The 15,750-nt window shown below is 39.0% G+C and overlaps 1 protein-coding gene across 5 annotated transcripts in view; it reads right to left on the bottom strand.

Moving 5' to 3' along the window:
- TJP2 (tight junction protein 2) overlaps positions 1-15,750 on the bottom strand; it is a 389,609-nt gene that overhangs the window by 309,862 nt on the left and 63,997 nt on the right. The window contains exon 1 of one of the 5 annotated variants that reach the window (XM_078862276.1): positions 11,318-11,459. The exons of 3 other annotated variants lie outside the window; for them this stretch is intronic. In XM_078862276.1, coding sequence (XP_078718402.1) covers positions 11,318-11,344 — 27 coding nt within the window. In that variant the 5' untranslated portion in view covers positions 11,345-11,459. Of the gene's footprint in view, positions 1-10,667; positions 10,739-11,317; positions 11,460-15,750 lie in introns of those variants that run through there. One more of the 5 variants, XM_078862277.1, reaches the window with a different exon arrangement.

Here is a 15,750-nt window from a genome sequence, read left to right as displayed (position 1 = left end):
AAACGTATTCTGCTTTGTTTTCCAGCTGTGTCCATCCGACGTTTCGATCACAGCACAAGCGATCGAAACGTAGTTTTTTTTCTTTGAACCTATCTACGTGACTTTACTGAAAGACCCAAAGAATACGATATCCTGTTTAAGTTCTTATAATATTTCCTGATTCATTTCCATTGGATGTTACACAATGACTAATTTATGTCACTGGAAAATCTGAGATGTTAATTGTTTCTCATTAATATGCATTTGTTTGTCCAATCCAGATTACAAAAAAAGACATTCTAATGACAATAACTGTGGTGAAAGCATATCACCTTGTCCAATTACCATTTTAATGTAGGTACTTTTTCATGTAATATCATACTGACTGTTCTGTTTTTGTCAAAGGTTTAATTTTTTCTAAATATTTATATTTCATTTGGGCCTTGATTTGTGAAAGCTTGGATTCACTGAATCAATTTATACTGAGTCAGATTCTTTGTCATAGCCTACAAAGGCTAGGCACAATCGTAATGGACACTAAAATGATTAAAGAAGTCAGGGCAAAAAATGGTAGCCTGAAAGGGGCAAAAAGGAGGTTGATTGGCAATTTACAAATGGTGGCCCTTCGGGAGAAAAATGGAACCATAACTCATGGTAACAATATTCTTAAAATTAGTGCAGGAATGTTATGCAGATAGCAAAAGTACGCATAGCCCAGGAATCAAACTCTCAGATTAAGATATTCTAGATGTTAAACTTGGTTAAATCATCTCTGCCCTTCTACGTATTAATAATGGAAAGCCTCCTTGACCAGATGGTATAACTGTGGACATCATCAGAGGCGTGATCAATTAATTATTGGAGGCTCGTACACAAAGTGTTTACACAGAAATTAAATTCCACAATCATAGAATCACGTCCCAGACAATCTTTCATTCAAAAAAAGAAATTTGACTTGAAGAACTACGGACCGCATCGGCTGTTATCACACAACTACACATTGTTAACAAAGATCACTGGGAACAGAATAAGACAAAATATTGCGGCCAACCAACCTTGGAAGCAAGCAGGGTGCAAAGAAGGTTCCTCTATCACAGCGGTTCTTAACCTTTGCTGCAGTTTGCACCCCTTTGGTTCACAATCGTTAAAACAAATGTATAATGTTAATTAATGATGAAACAAAGTAGTTGTACTTACGTGCCCGTGCATAATGTGTTTTAGATTATTAACCTTCTAAAAAAAATGGGGCCATGTCTCGCACCCCTAGAAAGGGCATCTCGCTACCCCCAGGGGTGTGTGCATCCCAGGTTAAGAACCACTACTCTATCACGCACCACATACATGTTATTATTCACTGGAAAATACTGATGAATTTCATATAAACCGTATTAAATGTGCATAATTTACTAACAGGTCTGTTTAATGCGAGGAGTCCCCCCCCCCACTTTTCTATCGGATTAATTGTAACAGCACTAAGTATCATTTAATTAATTATAGCTATTCAATTGGCAATCATTCTCACTTTATGTCCGAAGCTCTTTAATACAGTACTTGCCTGTGTATAAAACAAACATTGTTATATATCTCAAAGCATACTTTCAATGGCTTTTTAATACAATTTAAAGTCCTATGAAGGAAAAGGTATGCACATTATCATATTCCCACATAAATGTTGTAGCTCCCATGACCCCACTTTACAAAATGTCATCGTGTCAGTCAAATCTACCTCCGGTCAGTACGTAATAAGTTCTCCACTTAAACATGACTGTTAAATAAAGACAAAATATTAAATAACTAAGTGGGCTCTTCAAATGTCAAAGTGACCACATTGTAAAGATCTTCACCTATATATTACTATACTACATACAATACAACGTTTTAAAAATAATCAGAAGTGAAAATTATAAATTTGTAAAAATTGTAATTGCTCGTATACTTGATTGAAACATGATGTCAGGAGCTAATGTGTAGGTAAAAAGGAAATCGCGACTTGAGATCCATGAGGTATAGGTGTGCAGAAATGGAATGGATAAAACGGGAGAGCAAATACTATTAGGAAGTGGAGTTAAGGATAAAGGAACGATCAGAATAAATGACAGGAAATAACTACACTTTTACGTATGGAATTCACGTAAAAATGTATGCCGTGCATTTAATGCGCAACCAGCTACAGCTTGTGAGACATGCAACACACAAATCACTGCTGGTAATGTCTCAAAGTACATACTTCCCTTATCTCGGTACTCATTTCGAGAATCCACATAAGTTCACTGAAATGCCAAAAAAGCTAAATATGGCCTGACCTTAGAGGTCAGTGTATGGATGACTTTAATCCATCATAAATCATTTCTGAAAGCTATTCCAGCCACTGTAAAGCTAATGCAATCAATACACAACTCAAGGAAGCAATGGCGCATAGAGCGATTATAATGCATTTCCTTGCGAGGCAGGTACTTAAATAGTAAATATACCCTTATAAAATAAAACATTTTACATACACATATCTCAGCACTAATTGCTGCTTGTTTGCACAATTATTCATCCGAAATATATATTTATAAACACAGTATGCAATTAATAACTGCGCTCACACTAATTCAAGCACACGCACTCTCACACGGCATACCAGGAACAAATATAAATTAATTAATAAACAACAAATGCATTTAAAAAAAATGAAATATTGTATTGCCGTGTGGAAATCTGGCTCGGGGTATCCTGAAGCAACTCACCACCAAGGTAGAAATGCCTCAACGAAAGCTTCTCTGGGTGCATATAAGACATAACTACATACGGCTAGATGCCAGGACATTTTAAATTCCTGCTTAGCTTCTGCATGCAAAAGAGAATGGGCTCAATTTTGAGAGCAACAAATGACTCCATATTACCATTCACAAATCACGTACAAAGACGTTGCATGAAGAGAATGCATGAACCACTGCTGATGAAGGTCAACACAACATCTACAAATGCTTGCACCTCAGCCAAAGCTGTGCATTCAAGTGGTATACTGTAGATCCAGGAAAAGAAAGTGTGGTTTGACTCTTGTTAACTTTGTTTAATTATGCATGCTGAGAAAGATTCAAGAGTGCAATCTAGTAAATATGGGCGAGTTACTCAATATGTATGGGAATTAGAGATGCAAAAAGTAACATGGAACTTCATCCCAGGCTTATTTAATGAAGACACTTCATCATTCTATGCTTATTCTATGGTTCTTTCGGTAAAGACACGTAGATAGAAAACATAATAACAATAAAATAATAAAGAACCATGGAATATGAATTCCTGCAGTCACGAAAGTTTTAAGTCATTCTATGCTTATTAGGATATCATCATGGGAGGATTAATTTTTTTTTAACTAGAGATTTTAATTTGTCAATACCTTGAATAACGATCCCACTCAAATGAGTGTCTGGCTCACAGCCCTGAGCGAGTGATGACAATTCCACATTCCTGAGGTAGGCAAGTAAATCCATAGGCCATCCACTGTGAGTTCCCAAAACATAATGTTATCAACCTAAGAGAGTTAATACTTATCTAGGATATGAACTCACATACTTCCGAATGGAAGCCATGAGCTCTATCCGCTGTGTAATTTTGCCAACTCTGTTTGAGGTGTCTATAACAAAAGTTTAACGGGAACACTGACTTCCCATGTTATTTTCATTGGTTTATTTCATTTGTTGATAAAAGAAAATGCAAACAAGAATGCATCTAAACGTATCTCCAAGAGAAGTTTCTTAGAAAAAAAATGAAATCTCCTTTGGTGACATGACTGTTTTTTTAAAGCTTTCTATGCCTCAAGCTGTGTGCATCTGTATGTTTACCGATCATTAAGGTGATTAGTCACATTCTTCATTATTAGGTTTATGATATAGACATTAATTACTGTGCAGTCTCTTTCCAATTTACATATCAAAAGATGTTTACTCCCTTGTGCCTTGCCAAAATATTCCCAAGTGCTAAGAAAATACTGATTGGAGTGGGTTCACATTTCATATTGTGAAAATTAATTAATTCCATTTCGCACCCTGTGCATTGAATTGCCCTCGATATAATTAAATTGAACGCTGTGTGTGCATGTACAGTATATTAAAGTACAAATATAGAAACCTTAAAAACATTTATTTTTTGAAAATTTGTACGGTGACAAACAGCAATTTTTATATCAGAAATACCCTACACTCAACATAAATCTCTTATAATTCTACAATATAAAATTAAAAGGCTTCAAACTAATTAAATTAGCCGCCTTGGCATTACTTAGATGTAATGGGTATTTTTAATCATCTTATTAGAGCTGATAAAATGCTGAGACGATACCTCCTTTAAAAAAAACTCAGCGCATCCGTGAAACTGTCAATAAGATAATCAGGATGGATAATTTTAATCCCTTTTATATACAGCTGTAGATGAAAAACAATTGAGAACCACGGACTTGTGCAATATTTCCGTGAAAGAGCTCCACGCATGGGCGACAGAACTGCTTCGCGCACACAAAACGGGGCTAGGCGGGTGCAGGAATACTGTGGCGTAAACAGTTTGTATAAATCAGGGCGGATTCAGACAGACAAGCCGCTGAGCCAAGCAGCTCATTCCTCACGTAAGATGTAGAGTAACGATTCGTGGAATGAGAAAGCAGGCTTCAAGGCCAGGGCCCAACTCAAAACTATAATGCCTTTGTGGAGGGGAATTGGCATTTCAGTTTCCCCAGTGAAGGGTTTACATTCCCTGTAACACCCCGAGTAATATAGTGTACTGTATATGTATTTGGCTGAATATACGTATGCTGTATATCACTATACGTGTATGTTGTGTTGTTTACTAAAACCCGATGGCCAGAACTTGCGCAACATGCATTATTGAGCATAAGCAAATTCACAAAGGAATAAGCCTTCTGTACGATTCTATTTTGGCTCTATGTATACATCGTATTGATTCCTAATTTTGTAAGGCTTTTTTAGGTGGGCTTTGATGTTCAGGCTTTGCTAAGAGTCTGATTAAAATCATATTATACATAACCCAGCTCAATTCATTAGATCAAACATTTAAGATGCTATTTTCGATGATGGTAGATATTTTAAAATAATATGCTTAAAATATGATTTTTGGCCTACATTTTTTCTCAGTAATTGCTCTTGAAATATTGCCTAGGACCTTCCTAAATGATTTAAGAGCCACTGCTATGTAATTACTCAAAGGGACATCCTGCAGATACGTTCCAGTGTTGGCATAGCCATCCATCGATACTCGCAGCGATTAAGAAAACGTTTTTAGGAATTTCACATCATTTAAGAAGTTGTCTTGAATCTAAAATGTGTTGTAAAAAATGAGGAATTTACAATGTAATGCGATCCATAATTTGTACACCTCTATTTTATAGGGGACACATTTACATAATTTATTTTTCTCAATTGCAGTTGGTACCGTAGTTTTCATTTTTCATTGTAATCAGCTTTTATATATAAAAAGAGGCATATAACAAAAAGAATACATACAAAATGCACTCACATTTGCAAACGAAAAACCCTTTGTATGATGTGTGTACATGTAGTGTAGCAGAAGTGCATGCCATTTGTGCATGATGCATGGTCTGACTTGACGAAAAATGTGAGGCACGTGCATAAATCAAGCATAAAGCACAGGTTGTACAAAGCTGCAGTCACAGGGTGATGTCTGCTCGAGTTCATTCCAACTTTGCGGTACATTTAGTATATGTATAATCATATATATTTTTTAAGGAAGTATATTCCAGTATGTGCGCACACATGCAGTAACAGTAGTTGTAAACACTGACACATCAAAGTCCTCTCACATTTAAAAGTGTTTAATTTAGTTTAAAGTAACTATGTATGCTCTTTGGTTCTTTCGGTAAAGTCACGTAGATGAAAAATAAAAATAATAAAATGAAAAGAACTAAATTAAATCACGACGTTTCGGAGGCAACACAAGCTTCCGTCATCAGGTGGAACAGCCATTTTTTTTTTTTCACCTACGTGACTTTACCGAAAGAACCAAAGAGTATGGATCCTTGCAGTCACGAAAACTTCAAATCTAGAGTTAACTATGTATGATTAGTAAATTTGGTCATGTCCTTTGCAATCAAATTATGCCTTGCTATAACATAACATAGCAGTTACCATCAGTGTGTACGCTCGCTTTCATTGCAGTCAAGTGGTGAGTCATATCTCAAGGGGCCATCCAATTTAACATTACTTATTTACACATTTATATTAAACAATATACATTCTAAATGACAGTCATAGTACATGGAAGGAACATAACCCTGAGACAGTTATGAAGGAGATAGCATTCTGCTGTCTTATGTATACTACTTTGTACCAGCAATTTTGTTTGGAAGTCCCCCTGCTGTCTAATACAAATGTGATTTTTGTTTTGTGCCATCCACCAGTCGCTCTTTACATAAGGCCATGGGATCTGCGTGGGACCATTATCAATGGGCTTTACAGATGTAAGCTGCCGCATATCAGAGCGCCTCTCCCCTGCCAGCCGAGTGGCGTGCGGCACTCAGGAGCGGTAAAAGCACAAGCCTGGGATGCCTTGTACGAGTACCAATTATCTAGAACCCCCTGTTGTCATCCGGACGTGCCCAAAGTCCGGAACGCTCCGCAATTCATTTGCGTGATCCAGGGGTGACTTGTATTGAATGTGACACATAATTAGCATGTTTGGCCAAGTGTGAATAAAAACATTAGCACTGTTTTGTCACCCGTGTCATTTTTTTGACAATGATGCACTCTGATAATTGGATCCCACTAAACATTTCAGTTGTTAACATTGTTAGCAGCATTGATAAGCTATAGATAATTGCTGCTAATTATAATTAAACTTTCCCAGTATATCAGCAAGTAATCATAGGTCCCATCTGTTCAAAGAACTAACTCAATTCTAACCCATTGATTGGTGTAAACGGATGACTTCGCTATGGTGGAGTTATTTTGTTTTGGGACTGAAAACATCTTAAAACTTCCATAATAGAGGGTTTTAGGTTAGATGGCGTAAATATAAATGTGTTGTTAAACCCTCCACCACCCGACACAGCCAATTTGTAAGTAAATCCACAACATTTACAATTGTGGGTTTACTCTCCAACACATTGGTGTGTTGTATTAGTAACGAATTGGCACGTTCTGTTTACGTGACAAACCTTACTAATTGGCTGTCGGGTGGTGGCGGGTTTAACGACGCATTTATATTTACGCGATCTAATCCAAAAACTTATATTGGATATTGGTCGCAAAAGCCTGCGTGTTAAACTGATCTTGACATTTGTTTGAGTCATTAAGCATAAGATGTTCCTTAAAATGAAAGTACAGTCCATACAATCTTGGATTACTTTTCCACTGTTATGTATAACGTCCTGAGACGTAGTTACAATTTTATACTCTAAAAAATCATATTATTTTTGTATTGATATTCTCGGTTCTTTCGGTAAAGTCACATAGAAGGGAAATAATAAAATAATAAAAATAAAACATAATACAAATTATCACGACGTTTCGGCCACAACGCAAGCAACCGTCCTCAGGTGAAGAACAGAGCTGTCAGAAAAACAGCGTTCTAATGGGTAATTTGTATTATTTGACTTCTACGTGACTTTACCGAAAGAACCAAGAAAATGAATCCCTGCAGTCACGAAAGCTTTACATCGAAATTTTGTATTGCATTGAAATTCAAGCTGACAAAGTTAAAGCTAAACTTATCAACAGCATTTGTCACGGTTACTAACTTCGATCCTCACAAACATTATACACTACTAATAGACGTAAGATTAAATTATTATATGGCAATGCTGCAATGGATAAAGTGTACTGTCAAATATCTTGATTGAAGCTTTCGTGACTCCAGGAATCCAAACTCTTTGGTTCTTGTTTTACTTTATATTTTATTTTATTTCTAACTACGTGACTTTACCGAAAGAACCAAAGAGTATGTACTGTAAAATGTTTACGTCTCTTCAACATAAATGTGATTTCGATTTAAATGTTCATGCAATGTTAATAACCCACCCATTTACGCACTTGGCCACGTTCTCCTATGAATGTTTAATAACTATGAAATGTACATTGTCATGAATTAATAACTGCAGTTAATGAAAATCTGAAGGAAAATGTTGATAGGGCTTATGTTTTGATTAGACGTATCTGTAACAACGCTAACCACCGTTATTGTACCACCATACAGTACCAGTCCTATAATTGTGACAAAAAATGTCATATAATTGTCATAGTTATCTCAAGCATACTATTATGGCACTTTGATACATTATTGAAAGACGCATTAAAAGTGACAATCATTATTACATGCTTTATTAATGGCGTTTATCCGCACATCTCACCACGAAACTAATGTCGGCAAAACACAAGAGATTAAATTGGAACAATGGGTGAATTTTGTGTTCCTTTTTTAAGTATGAATTGATCATTGGTCAGTTTAACTTTGTTCATGTTACATGTGAAACTTTATTTCTTGACATCAAACAAATAACAAAATTCAGTACCTACTTAATGATGGTAGCTACACAAAAAATTAAGAGATCCCACCAACAGCCTCGTTACAAAAACGAACAGCATCATCACGGATTCAGCTTCATTAATTGAACAGACCAAACGGTTTTCCCTAAAACCTGCTGCTGCTAGACCACGCAGATTATATGGCTTACCAAAAATCCATAAAGAAGGTACACCACTTCGTCCCATCGTCTCCACCATTGGCTCACCCACCTACAAACTGGCCCGAGATCTGTCTGAGACCTTGCAGCCATGCACTGGTAAGACCACTCTTCTGTACTTAACTCAGCTCACCTGGTATCGTCAATTAAAGACATCTCACTGTCCCCAGGTTATTTGTTCGTTAGTTTCAATGTAGTTTCTTTGTTCACCAAAGTTCATGTGCCCTACACCATTGCAATCATTGAAGATTTGGTCCAACAAGAAATGAATGCCTATGTACAGGCCCTGGTGAGACACTGCCTCGCCAATACATATTTCACCTGGAATGGAACATTCTACAAACAAACTGAAGGAACCCCCCCCCAATGGGCTCTCCCTTATCTCCAGTTGTAGCCAATATTTTCATGGGAAATTTTGAGACGGACGCCATCCAGGCATCCACTCTACGCCCGTCCTTGTGGAAGAGGTACGTGGATGACACGTTTGTCATCTGGCCACATGGCCGACCAGCTCTGAACCAATTCCTCAACCACATCAATTCCATACACCCAGCCATCAATTTCACCATGGAGGTAGAAAAGGATGGCATGCTACCTTTCTTGGATGTCATGAACAAACACAAGATCCAGGTCCGATTTAACACAGTACATACAATTCGTGATCTGATCCCATCTGTGAAGGACAAGATTCCTGGCATGCAATATCCCGGCGTCTACAAACTAAGCTTTATCTGCGGCAGCAGTTAAATTGGGGAAACTAAAAAAGATGTCTCGGACCGTGTTCGTGAGCATAAGGCAGATTTGAAACATGGTAGGACTAATACTTCTGCCGTGGCTGATCATTATTTTAATGCGGCTGGCTCACACGAAATGTATTTATCGATGGTACTTTGCAAGCCGACTGGCTATCAACAAAGATTCGTTCATGAAGCCATCGATATATACAGACACAATTCCAACAGAGAGGATGGTTATAAACTCAGCAATCATTGGAAATATGCCATCAACCACTTTGGGTCATGACTTGATTTGTGTTTTCTTGTCAACCTCCACCGTCAGCAGTGTAGGTGTGTGGAGCAAGGTGCAATGATTGCCTGGCGGCCCTTTGATTGGTGTAGTTGCTTGTCTTTCTCCCACATTAACATTAGCTGCCCTGCCCATGCTGCTGACACACTTGGGCTACGCCCATCTCTAAACCTTTATAAAGAGTTTGCCTTGAGAGGCTACCCCTCTTTTCCTGATGACGACTGCTTGTGTTGCGATCGAAACGTCGTGGTTTTATTTTTATTTTATTACTGAAAGAACCAATAATAAGTCTACATTATAGACTGCCAGTACGCTCATTCAGGTTAAGAAGCAGGCTACAGTCTACATTATAGACTGCCGGTACACTCAGTGTAATAACTATTGCGACAGTCTACATTATAGACTACCAGTACACTCACCCAACTTAATAACCATTGCTACAGTCTACATTATAGAATACCAGTACACTCACCAAATTTAATAACCAGGCTACAGTCAACATTATAGATTGCCAGTACACTCACTCCGATTAAGAACCTGGCTACAGTCTACATTAGTGTTTTAATTTTTTGTATTATTATTCACTATATTTTTTTTATCTACGTGACTTTACCGAAAAAAACTAAAATATAAAAAAATGTACGTGCATTCTGGAGACGTAATGCAGCGAAACAGGTGATCATTGGAAGACAATCATCTCCTCTAGGGAAAATCAGTTTTATAAAAAAACACCAACCTACCACCAACGATGACAATAACATTCATTCCGTACGCAGTTACGTTGTTGAATTCATCTAACAAGGCGCAACGTGGCATCCCGAAAAAACTTCCTAAAGTAACCAGCCTCTGGCATGCCCCCCCCACCGCTCAAGTGGCGACGTCTCCCTGTACAATCCCGGGAGATTCCACTCAATCGTTGCCCACAACAACAACAACAAACTAGGACGACAACAACAACAAGCCGTACCATCATCTTCCGTCATCGATCACAGCACTAGGCCACTTCTTTACACGCAGTTTTGTCGGTAGTTATCGAAGACTTAACACACAGGTCACCACCCCCCCTCGTGTATGTACTGAACACAGTTTAGTGATGTTAGTTAGATACACAGTGATGTTAGATACACAGTTTAGTGATGTTAGTTAGATACACAGTGATGTTAGTTAGATACACAGTGATGTTAGTTAGATACACAGTTAAGTGATGTTAGATACACAGTTTAGTGATGTTAGATACACAGTGATGTTAGTTAGATACACAGTGATGTTAGTTAGATACAGTTAGTGATGTTAGATACACAGTGATGTTAGATACACAGTGATGTTAGTTAGATACACAGTGATATTAGTTAGACCCCACCACCTCCACACCACCACAGCAAAACCATCAACTTGTATCCCGCACTTGTCAAACTGGTGAAGGAGGCGTGTGACGATTAACCCACCCATCCCTCCAGCCCCGTTACTTTGCCACTCGCAATAATCACAACCACCGCTAAGTGTCAGTGACCTCGCGTCACTCGTGCCAGGCTAGGTGCACCGCGAGACCAGTAAGTTACAAACAAACACGAGCATCGCCAGCCAGCGAAAAAACAAACAACTCAAGCACAAACCCACCTTCACGTTCGCCGGTCTCCCGGCCATGCTGCCAACGAGACTCGAGTGGAAGCAGCGAGGTGGATCTCCTCACAAGCCCACCACAAAACGCATGTCCCAACAACAAATGGGGGGCTTTTGTTGTTGCCGTGAACAAAAAAATCTTTCGGGGGGGGGGAGGAGGAGGACGGCGAGGAGGAGAGAGTATCGGTGGTTTTTTGCAGAAAATAACAACTAAGAAGTAGCAAAACGTCTCTCGCTTCCAATATGTCTGCAGCTCGCAAGCGATCCGGTAACACAATCACCATCGCTTCAACAACTCTCCACCCACCACCACCCCTAAAGCCCCCCCCCCGTCCACCACCACCAACCCTCCCCACCACCACCAAACCCCCCCTTTTATTTTTTCAAATGTACTCACTTCCAGCCCGCGAGAACAAAAGCCCTTTAACCAATCACCCAGCTCGGTGAGGCTGGCTGCGGAGACGTTGCTGCTGTTGCTATGGTGATGCTGCTGACAGGCAGGGCTGTACCAAGTGGTGAACATTGCGGAGGGGGGGTGGGGTGGAGGGGGGCGGTGTTTGTGAGGGGGGGGGATGTGTGAGGGGGGGGGCGCGCTCGTTGTTGGAGGAGGCTGCCAACCGCTAACGGTCCCCGGACGTAATCGCACAGAATCTGGTATCTTTGTTTAATATATATGGAGGAATTCGATGAGATGTAAAGCTAAGAAAAAAATCCACACATGTCCAGTCGGGTCGGGACATTATAAGAACAAACAATGCAGAAAAGACGCACAGTATATGAAAGGAAACCAAATAACTTTGTACAATACATGCAAATTAAACTGAACAATTTCATTTTATTTACAGGTTAAGCCCACTAAGCTCAAGTTTTTCCCACTAAGCTATTAACTTATTTTTCAGAAGCGAACTGGCCACATATGATAGCTCAGCAAAGTGGCTTATCATGTGGAAACTTTTTCGCAGTAAAATAATCGAAATCATCTTTAATGCGCTTTGATTCTAAATGTGGAGGGAAAAAGTCAGAGTATCCACAAAAAAAGTCCACGCGACCACGGGGAGAGAAATAAAATAAAACTACGTGACTTTACCGAAAGAACCAAAGATTATTATGGATTCCTGCAGTCACGAAAGCTTCAAATCCAAATATACAGCAGCAGGCGTCAGGGTCAGGGTCGGACCCACGACCTCTTGCATATCAGGCGGGGACGCTAACATCACACCAACGTGGTAATCGTTCATTAATAAAGTCCTTGTTCTTCTCAATTAATATTTGACCTCTGTGTGGAGCAGCAAGGAAGTGTCGGTTTAAAGTGAATTTGTTTGATGGAAGGAAAAGTGTACAGAGCTTGTACAAATGATCTTCTGCGAGTCTGCCTGGGATGTGCACGGCAGTAACAACTTGAATTATTAATAGAAATTAAATATTTCACGTGACACTGACAAGTGAAACGATTCACCTTGGAGTTTACTCAATATTTTGAAAAACTATTGAAACATTTGACATTCGGAGTGGCTGAGAATGAGATTTATTTTTTGTTAAACACGTGGATGTGCCATCATCAACGCGAGGTGGTGGGTTTCATTGAAATGAATGTTGAGCCTTCTTATATTGTGGAGTTGATCTCAATGCAATGAATGATGGACAACATTTGTCAGATTACAGCCAATGTTCTCTCAGACTAGAACGTGTATACATCTTCGCTCGCAGCAATGATTTTGTGGTTGCAATGCTGTCAACGATCACGACATTTTCAAGTGCTTACAGTGCCTGAACATAAATCCCCTTAAAAGTATTTTTAAAAGCTCTATCATGGTGGATAGTGCATTTGTTATAACACGAGACTGGCTTGGGGGCCGTCCATAAATGACGTCACGCTCCTAGAGGGGGGAGGTCAGACATTTGTGATGAGGGGGGAGGGGGTGAGAAATGTGACGTCACATCAAAATGCACAACTTTAAATAAATATAGACAACACGTTCTACTTAATTAAATAGACTTTATAATAAATGTTTTCTCCTACAACATCAGAGTGCAGCGCCACATTAAATACGCGATTTGAAGCATGGAAATATGGTTTTTTGGGGGGGAGGGCAGAGCTTTGTGGCGTCATATTTGAGGGGGGTCTGACTTTTTGTGACGCCGTGTGACAAGGGGGGGGGGGGGTAAAAAAATAGTCAAAAATCGCGTGACGTCATTTATGGACGGCCTCTTATTACACATTCTCAACATGGATGCCTATCTCGCGCCCATGCTTTAGTCATGAAACAAATACTACAAGCGTTGTATATATTTGAATGCACGTAAAATTGTAGCAACTGACAAATTGTTATTTCTTCACTTTGAAGCCAAAAAACTCAAAGCCAATATATTCACAAATTATTGTAATATTTGAAATAAAAAATACAACATGAAAATTTTAACTTCAAATGTTAGGGGTATCCTTTTTTCAAAGGTTTTTCAATTGGCCGCTGCATGAAGGAATCTCCCCATAACATATCAGTCATGGGGGAAATTGTTGACCATTCTTCACCTTTGCTGGTCCATGGTGGGTTGGTTAAATTTGGACAGGTGGGAGAAAATCCGGTTCAGATTTCACTCGCCACTGATGGTAGCCTTCACTCAGAATCAAACTCAAAACGGCCTCCTGGTTCGTATGTGCATTATGACTGTGAGCTGCATGTCATTAGAAAATGCACTCCAAGTGCCTGATTTCCTCAAGAGAATCCACTCCCTTCCAGGTCCCCTGCCAGGAGATCAAGCCATTTTGGCCTCCCTCCCAGATTATAGCCGGCGTTGGGCTAAGTCTCAAATAAACTTTCAACGAGTCATGTGGGATGTAATCAGTACAGATGGCCCAGCCAGCAGAGTCATGATTTTGCTAATTAAGGTAAAACCAACGAATTCTTAGATCAGAGTAACATGTGATTCGCCAGTTTTAGTTAAGCTCAGCTCAGCTTTACATGGGTAAAAGGGTCCGGGCGCAGATTTGTCGACAATCAAGCATCACGTGCGATTAAGGTTCAAGCCGTGATGTTCCGAGCATTAAGTGTAAACAAACCTGTAGGTGGAAGCAAAGTATAGATTCTGCGGGTTCATGGACACCCACTGACTTATTGGTGACAATGCATACTTACTATTACTCGAAAAACATCAATACCTATCTACTTATATGCTTGATATATATACTGTGCATATTGTATATATATATGTTTTAATGATGTATTCATGTTGGGATGCTGCCATGGTTGTCCCTTAATGCGTTGCACACTAAACTGGAAATCCAGCAGTCACCGGTTTAATCTCCCGGGCACAGCAACTGAAACAACGTGTACGTTTCTTAAATCTCCCCGGCCTCTGGCTATATAACTGTGGGTACACCGAGTATACATTCAATCAGCATAGCCGTGGGTGGTGCGTTCTCCCATCTCTTCCAAAATGTTCAGCGTGGAATAATAACTCAGGTACGCTGGAGAGGGGCTCTTTAGAACTCCCTCAATGGATGGCCCTTTCACTTGCAGTGGCTTGAGGAAGACATTTCAGGGCTTCGCCTTTTACCTTTTTTACACTCATGTTGTAATATCGATTAAGTCATCGTTAGAATTGTACAGCGGTAATAAAACACGTTTTCATTTTAAAATGTTTTCTGTAATGGAGGAAAAAGTCGAATTTTATCAAGCACAAACGCGTATCATCCGATCCGTGACATGGTGGCTTAACGGCAAGTGTATAAAAAATATATCACAAAAGAATAACAAATTGGGTATTTACACATATGTTGCAATAACTGTAAAAGCAATCACCTATTTATTGCATCTGCAAAGCACAACTATGAAATTGCACACGTATGTTGGTCAAGTTACCCTTCATGAACATATAAATAACCACTGTTCTGCCTTATAAATGTAAATGGTAGAACACAAACCCATTAAAAAAAACATAGCAGAGATAAAGATTACAAAATCATTTCAACTGCAAGGTGCATCAATGTGAATCCACACTGCACTGCAGTATTTTATACTACGCAAAAAAAGTTAATTATTTTCCAATAACAGTTAATGAAGAGTGAAACCTGTTTCGAAATTGTTAAATCAAATGTATGCAATGTGCTGACTGGTAATTGTTAATGACGTTCTGCATGATTCCACACGTAAAGCAAAACTTTTACTCTTGATGAATTTGTAGAGTATTATTTTCCCCTCTTGGCAGCCACCTGCTGGCCAGCATATCCACTATCTTTCTAAAATCTGCACATCATAAAAATGTTATTTAAAGACATTGTCATTGTCACAAACTTGTTAAGTCTTCAATGTAAACCCATATGTGGTCTTATATCCCACTGAACGTTGCATTCAGGTATTAATAATATGTTAACTAAAAATTGTATGCTATAATAAAAAATGCTAATGAATGTAATATATTATATTACACTG

Source organism: Lampetra fluviatilis, chromosome 13, assembly GCF_964198595.1.
Source record: "Lampetra fluviatilis chromosome 13, kcLamFluv1.1, whole genome shotgun sequence".
NCBI classification, from domain to species: Eukaryota; Metazoa; Chordata; class Hyperoartia; order Petromyzontiformes; family Petromyzontidae; genus Lampetra; species Lampetra fluviatilis.
This window is presented reverse-complemented; position numbering and strand designations above follow the sequence as displayed.